At 44.2% G+C, this 17,988-nt stretch overlaps 1 protein-coding gene across 1 annotated transcript in view; it reads left to right on the forward strand.

Moving 5' to 3' along the window:
• Nucleotides 1-11,335: 11,335 nt before the first annotated feature.
• Nucleotides 11,336-17,988, forward strand: part of FREM2 (FRAS1 related extracellular matrix 2) — a 164,861-nt gene continuing 158,208 nt past the window's right edge. The window contains exon 1 of the mRNA XM_034665086.1: nt 11,336-16,770. Within this exon, the coding sequence (XP_034520977.1) occupies nt 11,595-16,770 (5,176 nt within the window). The 5' untranslated portion in view covers nt 11,336-11,594. The remainder of the gene's footprint in view (nt 16,771-17,988) is intronic.

A 17,988-nucleotide genomic window follows, 5' to 3' on the forward strand; every position in this document is an offset into this window, starting at 1 on the left:
AGCCTAATCATCAATACTTTTCTTTATACCAACAAATAGCCTATTTTCCCCAAGACTGTCACTAGTCAGGTGCAGGTCTAACCAAACCTCTGAGCTTTCTCTCATGTCCTCCCTTGGCCTGTGGCTCTCCTCTCTTTCTTTGGTTATCAAACTCATCCTTTGATTTCCAACTTAAGCCCACATCTTTCATTAAAACCTCCCTATTCCTTATTTCAAGTACCTGAAGTACATTTTTCCCCCTGAACACAGTCATTAATCCACCTTGCAATATTCACTATTCCATTTTATGCTATTCTTACTTCCCTTCCAATGTCCCTTAGTTCCTTTGAATTATTCTAGTCTGGTCTATCCAATTTGATGTCCTATCCTTAAAGGTCAGGACAAGGTTTTAATTACCATATTTGAGTTCAAAATCATGAATAATAGGCATATAAGAAATATTTACTGATCTTATTAAGGCTACATACTGATTTTGATGCACTAAGTCAGAAAAGTCAAAGAAACTAATTGAAAGGGAAGTAAAAAACTACTTTTTCTTTCCAAGAAATTAATGTCAATGATGAAAATCAGCGTAAATTATGGAAAACAGCAGGTGCATTAAGTTCAAAGCAATATGAATTTGAAAACTCTGAGGAACTCCAGAAATTGCTTCAGTAGAGTTCACTTTTCTTTTCTTCTAGTCACCTATTATTCTAGCTTTCTTAAGTTGTAAAACAAGGAACATGAAAAACCGGAATATTCTTACAAGTGGTAGGAAAGAATATGATTACATTTCACAAAAAGGTAACAAAAACACTGGGGTGCCTGGGTGGCTCAGTCAGTTAACTGTCCAATTCTTGATTTTGGCTCAGGTCATGATCTCAGGGTCATGAGATCAAGCCCCACGTTGGGCTCCATGCTGAGCGTGGAGGCTTCTTAATATTCTCCCTCTCCCTCTGTCCCTACCCCCCCCACCACTCATGTACACGCTTTTTCTGTCTCTCTCTCTCTAAAAAAACAACCAAAAAAACTCCACTAACAACTAGAAAAATCTGTTTCAAGTTAAGTTAATTTTTAAAATGTATTGGATTTAGTATTAAGTTAAAATATATTCTCTTGTTTCAAGTGAGATGAACACATTTTGTTGTATATAACTGATATTTTCATTAATGAGAAATGATCTCCTTCCTATATCCATTCAAATCTCGGCTGCTTAGCTTTGTACATAGTAAGCACTCAGAAGTTATTTTCTCAAATTACTTGTGATGAACACATTCTTACTTCCAATTGTTCTCATCTTTCTTTTTTCTCCTTATTCCTCTAGCCACCCTAATCATCCAGCCCTGGCAACCCAAAATATTATGAATAATAATAACAGTACTTGTTAAATAAACATATTCATCTAAATTGATTTCCTGGTGTTGTTTTGTTTGCTTGGAACATGGAGTTAATGAGCTCAAGGTGATAGGAATGGACAGAGTCATAGCCTAGGACTCAACAGCATTAGCTCATATATAGAAAGGCAGCATTTGCCTACCATATTGGGTGAAGTGACTTCTCAGTGAATCCTAAGTCCTACCTTCTGCCTCATATCCATTTTGGAACTTCTTGTGCATACAGATGGATGTCTGTGATAATGTATCCTGACAAAGCTAAATTGAAAACAGTTCAAAAATTTCAATAACAAATATAATCATACAATCTTAATTGTATATAAAAATCAAATAGTGCACATTACATTTACACATTTAAGTAAGTTAAGTCACTTAATAATTCAACCTGAGTATAGATTCTTCAGCGAAAGACTGAAATTTTTACTCAAAATCTTGGTTATTAGTACTATACTTTAAAGCGTGTTTTTAAAGGTAACACAAATATATTGATCCTTTCCATAAGGCTATAATGATATATCTTGTTCAGTGAAAAACTATTTTTTAAAATAGTCAAAGAACATAGAGAACAGAAATCAAGCAACATTTTAAAGGTCTCACACACAAGAAATAAGTATAAATTTAGAAAGAGAAAAGAGATGTTCTTGTATTGAACTTTAGAAATCACTAAACAACCGAACCAATAGTTTACAAATTATTTCCAATAATACTCTATGTAGAAGTTAGTAAGCCACATAATTGATATTCTCCGATTTTTTTTTAAAAGAGAGAGCATGTGTGTGCGTGCACCAAGAGTTGGGCGGTGGAGAAGGAGGGGGGAGAGGGAGAGAAAATATCTCAAGCAGACTTCACACCCACGTGGAGCCCATCAAGGGACTCGATCTCACAACCCTGAGATCATGACCTGAGATGAAATCAAGAGTCTGATGCTTAACTGACTGAGCCACCCAAGCGCCCTGAGATTCTCAGATTTTTAAGCTCAATAAATAACATTCCTTTCAATATGCTTTGTACTGAAAACTTTACCTTCATATACACATATATTTACTGGGTTAAGATACATGATCATTAACATTGGTTAGGGAACAGTACCTTCCACGTTTCATTCTGTGCCCTCAATCACAAGTGACTCATATCCTAAGGTGCAAAGGCCTATAAATATGGTCGGGTAGCCCACCTGCTATTCTAAAATAGCAAGAAAATGTATACATTTCTGGCAACGATGTTTACAATCTAGCACATTGATAAAGCATATTGTGTATGCTGTTCTTATTATAACAACTGCTATTAAGGTACAAGCCAATATCTTAAGAGAGGCGAGAGGAAGAATTACAATTTATAGCATGACCAATATTTATCTTAAGCGTTCGGGCCTAAGTATGTTGAATTATTGTACAAATTCAGTTCACCAAAATTCTGGTTAGCTTTTAAAACAAATCTGAATAAACTGTTTATTTAATTTGTAAATTAATTTTCTTAAAAATTCAACAAATCTGGTAACTAAAAAAAAAAAAAGTGCCATCCACAAACCCACCAAGATAGCACAGCAACAATTTTCTGTTTTGCATATTAGTTCAGGTCTATGACTTTCATATATTGGGATCACAGTAAACATATTTCATATTATACATTTTCCATGTTGCTAGCTTACATAATTATCATTTTTAAAATATTCATACCAATATAATGAATCAATATACTTGATTTTCCTTAATCTTTCCATTTCCTTTTAGACACTTAATTTTTCTTTGTGACTTTTTAAAATCAACCATACTACCATAAACATCTTTATTTATATAGCACTTAATTCAACTTTGGATTAGTTCCTAGGATAAATTCTTGAAATTGCAACGACAACTTCAAAGGAATAAAAATATCATCCACTCCCTGGAAACTAATATACTAACAATAAGCTAACTCCTTTCCAACAACTGTGATAACAGCATCCACACCCTTCAGAACCTAGCATTCTTACGCTTCTCTTTTCCTTTTTTAATTTTTGTTGCTGTTCTTTTGTTTGTTTTTTGAGAATTTAAAAGGTAAAAATGGAGCTGGGGATCTTTCCAGTTCATTTCCTTCTACTGTGTCAAAATAGATTTCAGAAGACAATGTAACTTATTCTACTTTAAAATATCTCTAAACCACAAATAATTGAGGTATGGTGTTGCCAGATAGGACTGTCTAGTAGAGAAGAACCCAATCCCTGGATCTATACCACCTGCGTTCCAATCCCAGCCCTGTCATTTATCGGTTATACAATCCCAAGAAAGCTTTTGTGCTTAGGTCTCGGTGCCACCTTTTAAAAGAGACACTGAGATACAGCAAACAAAATGGCAAGGGGCCTGGGGAATGTGTCATAAGGAACAGTTGAGCAAAGCAGCAATATTTAGTCTGGAGAAAAGATAACATGGTGGGGATAGAATTGTTGCCTTCAAATACCTGAAGAGCTGTCATGTGGAAGAAGGAGGAGATAGAATCCATTTCATGCCAGAGAAGAGAACAGATGGAAATCACAAGAAGGCAGTTTTCAACTTCAGAGAAGGATGGGCTTTGTAGTAATTACAGCCTTTCAGTGATAAACCTGACTTCTACCCGGAGTAGCAGGCTTTCTGTCGTTGGAGGATTTCTAGCTGCAGCCAATGACCCTCTAATCTAGATGGTGAAAGTTAAATGCCGGACAGGGAGGTAGGGGATGGAGAACCAGAATTTGGGGGACCTGCCAAAACCTAACAGGACTGGCCCTTAAGGGATCTATTGAGGAACACTGCTTGAGATCCTGGGTATGACATGGGCAGGGACAAGGCTGGCATCTTTCCAGTCAGGGCTAGAAAATTGCTGAAAACTAGGGTCTTGGAGATGGATTCATAAGTAAAAAATAAAACAGAATATTGGTGGAAAATTTTAAGTGACCTGTCAAGGAAAATCACTCTCAAGAACTGATTTATCTTCAATAATGATTCCTGAAAACAAACCGGTGATCCTTTCTGTATTATGACTTTGTGATTCTGATTAAAGCTACTCAAGGAAAGGAGCTTTTTCCCCTCTAGAGGTGTGTGCGCTATTCACCTCAGATTAAAATTAGATAGATCTTTTTTTAATTTAAATGTATCCCTTACATTTCTCCATCTTACAGAACTTAATTCATGCGAGACGTACACAGGAGAAAGCGCTCTGTTTCCAAGGGCCTTTTGTTCAGTCTTTTGTTGTACAAGCCAAGCACACAGCCAGCATTTCCATGGAGGTCTATTCATAAGTCAAAAAATAGGATTGCTGTAAGAAACATACAGAGGTCATGCCATAAAATTTTTTTAAAAATTCAAATCCCAATAAGAGAAGAGCTTTTGCCCTTATTTGTTCTTTCTTTTAGTTCCTGTTGGTTCAGCTGAGTCGTGGTCTCTTGTTCAACTGTGTTTAAATTCCACTTCATTGTGAGTTTTGTTTGAAAACTTACAAGTGGAAAATCCATGGATATGAATGCCCTAGGATCATTGGCTTAAAAGATCTCAACAAGCGACAAGCCAAATCTTTGGGAAAACTATTTTAAAGGCTGCCAAGTCAGGGCTTTGTGCTGACCTTCAGGCCACGCGGGGCTCCTCCTGCTGGCTCAGCCCAGGCCTCTGGGGCCAGAGAGAGCTGGCCTCCCTCTTTTCCTCCTTTCTCCATTTCTGACTTACCTCAGCGAGAAAGATTTTCACAAGGTTCCCAAATGTGCCTATCCAGGAATCCCCATTACCAAAGGCTGTGAGAAGATAAGGCTATCCTGAACCACTTCCCCGACTCTGTAGTGCTAAAACCTTTCTCAGAGGATGAAAAAAGTAGGAAGGAAAAAACGTTCGCCAAACGTTTTTAAAAGTGAAAAACGGCCTATTTCAGAGTGTAAAAGGAAAAGCATCCTACAGCAGACAACTTGCATTCTAGTTCATTTAATTTATGTCAGCTACTTTATTTAATTCCGGTTTTTAAAAAAGATGTTATTTATTCATCTGAGAAAGAGAGAGCAGGGGCCAGGGGAGGGGCAGAGGGAGAGGGAGAAGCAGACCCCCCGCTGAGCCAGGAGCCAGACGAGGGGCTCCATCCCAGGCCCCAGAGATCGTGACCCGTGCTGAAGGCAGACGCTTAACCATCTGAGCCACCCAGGCGCCCCTAATTCTGGTATCAAAAATTGTATGAACCTGAAAAGAAATCACTGATCCCTGCTATGTCTCTGTTTTCTCAAACATAGAATGGTAATATTGTTACTTAACCTGTTACGATGACCAGGCTGTATTTGGCTCCCTCAACACGAACTTCTTTCTTCCAGGTGAGAAATTCCCACCGTACGAATCTTAGTGGGAGCCACTTAGGGGAGCCACTCAAACCAGGGAGGCCAAAAAGGCCAGACATACACTCTCCCCATGCCTTGGCAGCTAGGGTGTGGGCCCATGACTTCAACTTGGATAATCGAATCCTGCCTGGACCTTTGATTTTACAGTGACGGAGAGAGAAAAGTCACTGGGCATTGGCTGCAGTGACATCTGAGCCCATGGGCAGGAGAGGCAGTGGCTTGGTGGCCGCTGACTCACACGCAGTGTTGGCCACAGCTGGAGTGTCACCTGCAAGCTGCAGTGTCCCAGCAGTGGCTCAGTTCTGTCCCCACAGACCATCGCCAACTGGAAGGTTTGGTTTTTGGTTCATGTTTACTTTTCTGAGCTGTATGTTGCTGCCTTTCCAGAAATGATGGGAGCAATTCACTATTTTTTCATTTCCTTTTTGCTTCAATCAGCCAGTCTGTTTCTGTTGCGTGCTACTGAGAAAAGTGAATAGCAGACCTGGTTACCTTGCAAAGCTGTTGTGAAATCTGGCTGAGTTATTTCAAGTGAAATTGCTTGGGAGATGATAAGTCGTGATCTAATTTCATGTAGTGAATATTTATTAAGAACTTTAGGAAGGTAAAGAATGAGCACATGCAGACTGAGGGCTCACGATGCTTTCAAAACAGTGAAGGGTGCAACAAGAACTCAGATGACTGTAACACAACATACAGTCAGAGTGATCTCATACGAGAGATATAAGCAAAGGCATATGGCACAAAGGGGAGGAGGTGGTATGGGAGAGTCAAAATATTCATAGCTTGTACTAAGTTGGGTAGATGAACAAAATTTCCATGGGGGAGTAAGTATTTGACATCATCCTTAAAGGCTAAATTGGAGCTTAAGGTAGGGTATGGATACTGACGTTGCAGTCAGTCGATTATCTCTCTGCTTTTCCAGCTCCACTCCTGGGTCTTAACCTCCTAGGTTCTATTTCCTTGCCTGTGAAATGAGGAAGTGGTCTGCAAGGTTAGTATGGCTCTTGAATTTTCGGTTGGTTCCCATAGGCCGTTAGGGAGAATACTGCACGTAGAAGGAGCACGGTAAACTGAAAAGTAACATGAGGAAGCAAAATGGCAGGTCATCCATAAATTTGGTCGCATGGCACCAGCACCAAAACCAAAGGGAAGACAAAAGGGAATTTATCCAAAAAGACTGAGTCCCTTGATTTACAATTATGGACACTAGTCACAAAAGAGAGAGAATTGCTGCCAGTCACACAGTCAGTGGCTATCAGAGCCTAGGCGGGGACCCAGGGCTTGGTCAATCAGCCCACGGTTGTTTTCCCCTTCAGCGTTGCTCTGCAATCAGTCGAGTTTGGTGTTTACAGGCAAGCAATGGTTTTGAAGCCATCAAAGACTAAAATTCTATTGAGGGCTCTTAAAGCTTGGCATAAAGCTTCAATCATTCATCTGTAAGGACTCTGCAGATATCGTTGAGGCCATGTTCTCTATGAGGGTCTTACAGGCCAGGAGAGGAATATAGGAAAAGCAAAATAAACTCTGGGATGACAACGTAACATTCAGAATTTAACCAGAGTCCCAGACATGCCTTCAGTTTACACCTGAATATCTCGCTTGCATCTTGAATTTATCACATAACCTTCTTTATTTCAGGAAATAAGTTCTCTGGTGCTTAACACTAGTCAGAGNCCAGACATGCCTTCAGTTTACACCTGAATATCTCGCTTGCATCTTGAATTTATCACATAACCTTCTTTATTTTAGGAAATAAGTTCTCTGGTGCTTAACACTAGTCAGAGTCATTTGAGTTTTAACAATGAATGATTTTGGCTTTAAGTTGATTTAAGGAGACATTTTCGTGTGTTTTCCATATGCTAAGCAACTTTAAGAATTTATTTTAAAAGATATTTTGCCCAGGGAATGCACAGTCAGTGTTACGAGGCTGACGAAAGGAGCACTGCATAATTCAGCTCAGATTTTTAAAAATTACAAGCTTGCCAATTTATTTAATCCCTTATGATATTAAAACTACTGGCCATAAAATAATAGTTCCTTGCCACTTAACTATAGAAATCTTTTAACACCGAGGTATTTATCCTAAAGAGAAGTTATCATCATCAATCATGCTTGCAGATGAGAATTTAATATGTCACTGTTTTATCAATAATTATGAATGCAAAATATATTTAAGCAGATAACAGTATGTGTTACGTTCTATGCGGTTAAAAAAACGACAAATAACAAAGGCATTTACCCCTCCCCCGAAAAAAAAAATAATTCTTAAGAATCATTCCATCACTTCAAGGCAGGCTAAATTAAAAAGTTAAAAAAAAGATTCTGGTTTATTGATTTCCTTAGGCTACTTAAAAATAACTGTGGACCTCTATTCTTTTTACCATGAAACAAAATATTGAACTATGCCCTTCAGGCATACTACCATACTTCAAATGCTGATCTTATCATCGCTTGCAAGTCAAACAGAGTTGGACTTTAAAAGGAAGAAAGGAAAAGCCTGGAGCCACTGGGAAGCATCAAGGGTCAGGCTGTTGGTCTGGTTCTGGTCAGAGCGGACCCAGGGTCACAATGAATAAGAATCACTCAGTTCCCCGTTGACTGTTTTCAAAGTATATAACCAGAATTTGAAGTATAATATATAAAGAACGATATTCTGAAACTGATGTTCTATTTCATTTGGCGTCTTTCCATTTGTTTTATTTGTGAACCAGAAAGAGTAAAATTTCCCCTTGTCACCGTAATTTGAACTCTTTTTGCAATAATGAATCATTATAAGAAGCTATAAAATAACACCAAAGTGAATTGGAAATCAGTGGACTTGGATAGCGGTTTTCTCATATGCTTAAAATTTCCCCTGCATCCCTTCTAGGTTCGTGGATGCTCATTTTGTACTAAATTGTGAAATGTATTCATCAATCATAAGTGGGAGTTAAAAGCTCCCCCAAAGTGCAAAGCATTAAGAATTAGCTCGATTGATGTTCAATTAACTGAATGTCATTTGTTTGCTGGTATGAGTGGCTTCTTTAAATTAATCTCTTTCTCTCTGGCTTCTTTTTGAAAGATTTCAGAATTTTCCATCTCTAACTCCCAGGGACAGACATGGTCCAGTGGCCTTCCTGGAGCAGAATCTGACACTTCCTAGCAATACCCTGTATAGAGGCTGGGCTATGACCTGGAAAGTCGCTGTGAGTGTGCCAGGCATGGATTAAAATTCTTGACTGGAGAAGCTCAGGCAAACGACCCGAAAGGGTTAATAAGATCAATACTTCTTACTGAAATGTACTCATGTATGAGTTTCAGATCTTCAATTTTAGCTGAAATTTAAAATGTCACAGCAGTGTCTTACACTCTTTTCTTTCCCAAATCTAAATTATCTTTCAACAGGAAAAGGGCAGGATGCCCATGATTCCAATTCTATATTCCAACTAATAATCCGATTTGTGTTACTGAACAGAAAAGAACATTCTCCAAAAGAAAACATTTTGATCAGGGTAAATAAACAAGACTGCTCAAGAAATGAATCTGGAAATGGCTGGGTTTTAACTGCGAGGGCTTTTCTTCTTCTTTTTCTTCGAAGAGGTGGGTGCTGTTAGAAACCTCCCAGAAACCCCAATGTTCATAGCAGCATTGTCCACAATAGATAAATCATGGAAAGAGCCGAGATGCCCTTCAAGAGATGACTGGATTAAGAAGATGTGGTCCATATATACAATGGAATATTACTCAGCCATCAGAAAGAACGATTACACAACATTTGCAGCAACATGGACGGGACTGGAGGAGATAATGCTAAGTGAAATAAGTCAAGCAGAGAAAGACAATTATCATATGGTTTCACTCATTTATGGAACATAAGAAACAGGAAGATTGGTAGGAGAAGGAAGGGAAGAATGAAGGGGGGTGTAAACAAAAGGGGGGAATGAACCATAAGAGACTATGGACTCTGGGAAACAAACTGAGGGCTTTAGAGGGGAAAGGGGTGGGGGACTGGGATAGGACGGTCATGGGTATTAAGGAGGGCATGTATTGCATGGTTCACTGGNCGGTTCACTGGGTGTTATACGCAAATAATGAATCATGGAACTTTACATCAAAAACTGGGATGTACTGTATGGTGACTAATATAACAAAATAAAAATTATTAAAAATAAGTAAATAAATAAATAAATGTAAAGAAAGAAAGAGAAAGAAAGAAAGAAAGAAAGAAAGAAAGAAAGAAAGAAAGAAAGAAAGAAAGAAAAGANTGGTTCACTGGGTGTTAAACGCAAATAATGAATCATGGAACTTTACATCAAAAACTGGGGATGTACTGTATGGTGACTAATATAACAAAATAAAAATGATTAAAAATAAATAAATAAATGTTAGAAAGAAAGAAAGAAAGAAAGAAAGAAAGAAAGAAAGAAAGAAAGAAAAGAAAGACCTCGCAAAAGGAGAATCCGCACACTTCTGAAACCGGACAAACACAAGGGGGCAGGAAGAGCTCAAGATCTGACTTAAAAACCGGNGATTAAAAATAAATAAATAAATGTTAGAAAGAAAGAAAGAAAGAAAGAAAGAAAGAAAGAAAGAAAGAAAGAAAAGAAAGACCTCGCAAAAGGAGAATCCGCACACTTCTGAAACCGGACAAACACAAGGGGGCAGGAAGAGCTCAAGATCTGACTTAAAAACCGGCTCACTGAAATGAGGCTAACCTATTTTCGTTCGCCCTCCGGATATTTATCAATTCTCTTGGCATGCAAAGAAATGTGATGCTGACAAGTAGGTTTAGTTTGTACTTGGTCTAATTACTGAGAAGAGAACAGGAGCGTTTCTAACGATAGCTACCCGAACAGAGGCGGCTTTGGGAGAGCCTGAGGCTACATTCCCTAGAATTTATTTTTTGGTGCTAATCTCGCGATTCTCATCGGACTGCATTTCTCACGCATTCCAAATGTCCTCCCCCCACCCAGCCCCTCTTTTTTCCCTTTTACTCTTAACTTTGGTTGAAAAGGAGGGGTTTGTTTAAAGCTCACCAATCCAAGGACTGTGGCCCTTGTAATTTACAAGGAGACAGCAGCGGCCCGGGGTGGGATGGGGGGGAGGGGCGAGCAACCTGCGCTAGCATTGGCTTTTAATTCTAACTGCCCTTTTGCAAATATGCCCCAGCCTTTCTTCCCAAACTGCTCGGGGTTTCCGATTCAAACACAAGCGACATTGCGAATAACTTTCCTCTCGGGTTTGCAAATCTCAGTGAGCAATAGCCACACACTCCCCCGCACGAGACTGCATCGAATTGGAGGGGATGGGAGCTAAAATGGGTAATCCTGGATCCCAGGCAGCAGAAGAACTGATTCAAGCCCAGCCGCGTGTCGCGACTCCTATGAAGGAACCCCAACCCTGGCATCCCAGAGCGAAGCGTGAGCAAAGGGGTGCAGCTCCAGGCCGCCAGCACCCCTCTCTTCCAGGACAACTTGTAGCGCCTTGTATCTCCTCCTCTCCGCGCGGTTTCCCCGCCTCGGCCCCCTAGGAGCTGATTGGCAGATATCACTACCCAACCCTCTACTCGGGGCCTCCTCCAGGGACCGACGATTGGCCTCCTGGGAGGACTGGTGTAAGGGGGTGCTAGGGGAGGGGTTTCCCTCAGAGCTCTGGGTCCCGGGACCTGGGAAGCTGGAGTGGAGCGACTCGGTTCTCCCAGCCCGTGTGCGGCGGGCGGCGGAGCGGGACGGCCAGGGGGCTCAGCCTCCGCTGCAGCGTCAGCTCGGCCCACCCCGTGCAACTTTCCATCCTGGCCCAGCCGCACCTACAGAATACGGAGTTCCTGGCACTTTCCGGAGGGGTCTCTTGTTCCCTGCCGGGGGACTGATTGACTGCGCTCTCTCAGGCTGACCTGTCCGAGCTCTAACACCCGGACCATGCACGCGGCCAGGACCCCCGGGATCGCCTCCCGCGGCGGCGGGGTGGCCAACCCCAGCAGTTTTCCGCCGATACCCACGCTGCCGCCCCGCCTGGTGTTGCTGCTGCTGCTTCTCCTGTCACCGGTAAGCTGCGTCCCGGCACAGCCCGCTGCCCCCGGCCGGGCGTTGCTGTCCCCGGATCTCGCGGGGGCTGCAGGGGTCCCCGCCGAGGAGGCCATAGTGCTGGCGAACCGTGGGCTCCGGGTGCCCTTCGGCCGCGAGGTCTGGCTGGATCCGCTGCATGACCTGGTGCTGCAGGTGCAACCAGGGGACCGCTGCGCGGTGACCGTGCTCGATAACGACGCGCTGGCCCAGAGGCCTGGCCGCCTGAGTCCCAAGCGCTTCCCCTGCGACTTCGGCCCGGGAGAGGTGCGCTACTCGCACCTGGGCGCGCGGAGCCCCTCGCGGGATCGCATTCGGCTGCAGCTGCGCTACGACGCGCCGGGAGGGGCAGCAGTGCTACCCTTAGTGCTGGAGGTGGAGGTGGTCTTCACCCAGCTGGAGATTGTGACTCGGAACTTGCCCCTAGTCGTGGAGGAGCTGCTGGGGACCAGCAATGCCCTGGACGCGCGGAGCCTGGAGTTCGCCTACCAGCCCGAGACCGAGGAGTGTCGCGTGGGCATCCTGTCCGGCTTGAGCGCGCTGCCTCGCTACGGGGAACTCCTTCACTACCCGCAGGTTCCAGGTGCAGCCAGCGAGGGGGGCGCCCAGGAGCCTCTCCTGATGGACTGCAAAGCTTTCCAAGAGCTAGGCGTGCGCTACCGCCACAGGGCCCCCAGTCGGTCACCAAACAGGGACTGGGTGCCCATGGTGGTGGAGCTGCGCTCTCGAGGTTCGCCTGTGGGCAGTCCGGCTCGGAAACGTGAGCACTTCCAGGTGCTGGTGAGAATCCGAGGAGGCGCTGAGAACACTGCACCCAAGCCCAGTTTTGTGGCCATGATGATGATGGAGGTGGATCAGTTTGTCCTCACAGCCCTGACCCCAGACATGCTGGCCGCGGAGGATGCTGAGTCCCCCCCTGACCTGTTGATCTTCAACCTCACCTCTCCCTTCCAGCCTGGCCAGGGCTACCTAGTAAGTACTGATGATCGCAGCCTGCCCCTCTCCTCCTTCACTCAGAGGGATCTGTGGCTCTTGAAGATTGCCTACCAGCCCCCCTCTGAGGACTCTGACCAGGAGCGTCTCTTTGAACTGGAGTTGGAGGTAGTGGACCCGGAAGGAGCTGCCTCAGACCCTTTTGCTTTTATGGTGGTGGTGAAGCCCATGAACACACTGGCTCCAGTGGTCACCCGGAACACTGGTCTCATTCTCTATGAGGGCCAGTCTCGGCCCCTTACAGGCCCTGCAGGCAGTGGACCACAAAACCTGGTCATCAGCGATGAGGATGATCTGGAGACAGTACAGCTGGAGGTGGTGGCTGGGCTCCGGCATGGTCACCTTGTTCTTCTGGGTGCCACCGATGGCAGTGCTGCCCCTAAGACCTTTACGGTGGCTGATCTAGAGGCCGGCCAGGTGGTCTACCATCACGATGACAGAGATGGCTCGCTGAGTGACAACCTTGTCCTTCGAATGGTGGACGGAGGACGCAGGCACCAGGTGCAGTTCCTGTTCCCCATCACCTTAGTACCTGTGGATGACCAGCCACCAGTCCTCAATGCTAACACGGGGCTGACACTGGCAGAAGGTGAAACAGTGGCCATCCTGCCGCTTGCTCTAAGTGCAACTGACATGGACTCAGATGACTCTCTGCTGCTTTTTGTGCTGGAGTCGCCCTCCTCAACCGTAGGGCATCTGCTTCTCCGCCAAACTCATCCTCCCCATGAAGAGGAAGAGCTTAGCAGGGGCCCTTGGAGGAGGCAGGGAACATTCTATGAGCAAACAGTGACAGAGTGGCGACAGCGGGACATAACCGAGGGAAGGCTGTTCTACAGGCACTCCGGGCCCCATAGCCCCGGGCCGGTGATGGACCAGTTCACGTTTCGAGTCCAGGATAACCATGACCCCCCTAATCAGTCGGGACCACACAGGTTTGTGATACGCATTCATCCTGTGGATCGCCTCCCTCCAGAGCTGGGCAGCGGCTGTCCCCTTCGGATGGTGGTGCAGGAGTCCCAGCTCACCCCACTGAGGAAGAAGTGGCTGCACTACACTGACCTGGACACAGATGACCGAGAACTGCGGTACACAGTGACCCAGCCCCCCATGGACACAGATGAAAACCACTCGCCAGCCCCACTGGGCACCTTGGTCCTGACCGACAGCCCCTCAGTCGTGGTGGCCCATTTTACCCAAGCCCAGATCAACCACCATAAAATAGCTTACAGACCTCCAGAGCAAGAACTGGGAGTGGCTGCCCGAGTGGCCCAGTTCCAGTTCCAGGTGGAGGATCAAGCTGGGAATGTGGCTCCGGGTACCTTCACCCTTTACTTGCAGCCCGTGGACAACCAACCACCCGAGATCCTCAACACGGGTTTCAGCATTCAGGAGAAGGGCCACCACATCCTGAGTGAGACGGAGTTGCGTGTGAATGATGTAGACACTGACGTCACGCACATCTCTTTCACTCTCACGCAGGCGCCCAAACATGGCCACATGAGAGTGTCTGGACAGATACTGCACGTAGGGGAGGTCTTCCACTTGGAAGACATAAAGCAGGGTCGGATTTCCTATGCGCATAACGGGGATGCGTCTCTCACTGATAGCTGCTCCTTGGAGGTCAGCGACAGACACCACGTGGTGCCCATCACTCTCAGAGTGAATGTCCGGCCAGCGGATGATGTGCCCATGCTGAGCCTTCCCGCTGGCACTCTGGGGTCATATCTAGATGTTCTAGAAAATGGAGCTACCGAAATCACTGCCAGTGTTATCAAGGGGACTTATGAAGACACCGATGATTTGATGTTGACTTTCATCTTGGAAGATCCCCCCTTATACGGAGAAATCCTGGTCAACGGAGTTCCAGCAGAGCAGTTTACCCAAAGGGACATCTTAGAGGGCTCTGTCGTCTATGCCCACACTAGTGGTGAGATTGGCCTGTTGCCTAGAGGGGACTCTTTTAACCTGAGTCTGTCAGATATGTCTCAAGAATGGGTAATAGGTGGCAATACTATCCAAGGAGTTACTGTATGGGTGACCATTCTCCCTGTTGATAATCAGGCACCAGAAATTTCTGTGGGTGAACAGTTTATGGTCATGGAAGGTGATAAAAGTGTTATAACCGCAACACATATGAGTGCCGAAGATATCGATTCACTAACTGATGACATCTTGTGCACCATAGTTATTCAGCCTACCTCCGGTTATGTTGAAAACATTTCTCCGGCTCCAGGCTCTGAGAAATCAAGAGCAGGAATTGCCATAAGTGCCTTTACCCTGAAAGACCTCAGGCTGAGTCATATTAACTATGTCCAGAGTGTCCATAAAGGGGTCGAACCTGTGGAAGACCGATTTATATTTCGTTGCTCTGATGGCATTAACTTCTCAGAGAGACATTTTTTCCCCATTGTCATCATTCCCACCAATGATGAACAGCCAGAAATATTTATGAGAGAATTTATGGTGATGGAAGGCATGAGTCTGGTGATCGATACGCCCATCCTCAATGCCGCTGATGCTGACATTCCCCCGGATGATCTAACTTTCACCATTACCCAGTTCCCTACTCGCGGTCACATCATGAACCAGCTGATAAATGGCACAGTTTTGGTTGAAAGCTTCACCTTGGACCAGATCATAGAGAGTTCAAGCATTATTTATGAGCATGATGACTCTGAGACCCAGGAAGACAGTTTTGTGATTAGACTAACAGATGGTAAACACTCAGTGGAAAGAATGGTCCTTATTATCGTTATCCCTGTTGATGATGAGACCCCCAGAATGATGATCAATAATGGCCTAGAAATAGAAATTGGGGAAACCAAAATTATCAACAACAAAATATTAATGGCAACTGATTTAGACTCTGAAGACAAATCTTTGGTTTATATTATTCGTTATGGGCCAGGACATGGCTTATTGCAGAGACGAAAACCTACAGGTGCCTTGGAGAATATCACACTGGGCATGAATTTTACCCAGGATGAAGTGGATAGAAACTTAATTCAGTATGTCCATTTTGGACAAGAGGGCATTCGGGACCTAATTAAATTTGATGTGACTGATGGAATAAATGCCCTCATCGATCGCTACTTTTATGTGTCCATTGGGAGCATTGACATCGTCTTCCCGGATGTGATAAGCAAGGGAGTATCCTTGAAAGAAGGTGGCAAAGTCACCCTCACAACAGACTTGCTAAGCACCAGTGACTTGAACAGTCCTGATGAAAACTTAGTTTTTACCATCACCAGGGCTCCCATGAGAGGGCACTTAGAGTGCACAGATCAACTTGGAACGTCCATCACGTCTTTCACTCAGCTCCAGCTGGCTGGCAACAAAATCTACTACATCCACACAGCTGACGATGAGGTCAAGATGGACAGTTTTGAGTTTCAAGTCACCGATGGACGTAACCCCGTCTTCCGGACATTCCGTATCTCCATTAGTGATGTGGATAACAAAAAGCCAGTGGTCACCATCCATAACCTGGTTGTCAGTGAGGGTGAAAACAAGTTGATCACTCCCTTTGAACTCACTGTGGAAGACAGAGACACTCCTGACAAACTCCTGAAGTTCATTGTCACCCAGGTGCCTGTTCATGGTCAACTCCTATTCAACAACACCAGACCTGCCATGGTTTTTACCAAGCAAGACTTGAATGAAAACTTAATCAGCTACAGACATGATGGCACTGAGTCGAGCGAAGACAGCTTCTCCTTCACGGTGACTGATGGTTTCCATACAGAGTTCTATGTTTTCCCTGATACAATATTTGAAACCAGGAGACCCCAGGTGATGAAAATCCAGGTCTTAGCCGTGGATGATAGTGTCCCCCAAATTGCTGTGAACAAAGGGGCCTCCACGCTTCGCACTCTGGCTACCGGTCACTTGGGGTTCATGATCACAAGCAAAATATTGAAAGCGGAGGACAGAGACAGCTTACGTTTTTCTCTCAGGTTTATTGTAACAGAGGCCCCTCAACATGGATATCTCCTCAACCTGGACAGAGGCAACCACAGTGTGACTCAGTTTACACAAGGTATGGTACACTGTTCTTTTCTGATACCCAATGGAAAATGCAGGTTTTATTTTCTGAGGGTATGGCTATCCCCGAAAACGTTGTAAATAGGGGATCAGATTTGAATCCAAGGGAAGAAAAGGAAAGGGAAATAGAAAGATGGGGGAGCATACAGAGACTCACTTTTCTGGGAGAATAGCTCCCTTCTTGCCGTAGGTCCCACCTCAGCACCCTGCATTAGAAGGAGTATCAGTGTCTTTCGACAGCAGCAAGGTGTGCTGCCAAGGCAGGAGCCAGACTTGGGTCGGCTTTGCCACCCCCGTCCTCCGAGTGGCCCGTTGGGTACACTGCAGGGCGCTCATGAAGCATATTGGCACCTGAGCGAAAGATGTGCTTTCTAAATTCTTTCTATTATTGTTATTTTCACCTACCATTGAAATAGAGCCTTCAAATCAATATTACTTTGATTAGTTGTGAGAGCATTGTTCTAATCCTGTTACAGTTCTTAGAAACTTTGTAACTGAAAAAGAAATGTATTTATACGTACTTTGTAGATTTATAATTCTTCTCTAATATTTTGTGACTTAGGCAAACACCAAAGACATGAGAGGGAAGCACCTGTCTAGAGTTCTAACAGTTATATGTATACAAGGTATGGCTCCATCACACACACACACACACACACACACACACACACACACACAGAGCACACTTAATGATGTCTAACACAATATGTCCATCACCAGAATGTACATTCCCTTTACTAAGACCCTGAAGATAATGTTAACAAGATAAATAGCAGACTAGAAGGAGGAAATTATTTCCTCGCTTCAGATCTCCTCTTAGGACCTCTTTCAAACACAATAACAGACACCCATGGCCTCGAGCATCTGCATTCTTGAAACTAAAGCATTTTTCTGGTTTTTTTTTTATAATGTTTTTTTATTATAGTCACGAACTTAGTCACCATACAGTACATCCCTGGTTTTTGATGTAAAGTTCCATGATTCATTAGTTGTGTATAACATCCAGTGCACCATGCAATACGTGCTCTCCGTACTACCCATCACCAGCCTATCCCATTCCCTCACCTCCGTCCCCTCTGAAGCCCTCAGTTTGTTTCTCAGAGTCCACAGTCTCTCATGCTTCATTCCCCCTTCTGATTACCCCCCTTTCTTTATCCCTGTCTTTTTCTAACCTAAATTTTCTTTGTGTGTGGACACAATCTGAGACAGGAAG

The sequence above is a fragment of the Ailuropoda melanoleuca genome, chromosome 7 (genome assembly GCF_002007445.2).
Source record: "Ailuropoda melanoleuca isolate Jingjing chromosome 7, ASM200744v2, whole genome shotgun sequence".
Classification (NCBI taxonomy): Eukaryota; Metazoa; Chordata; class Mammalia; order Carnivora; family Ursidae; genus Ailuropoda; species Ailuropoda melanoleuca.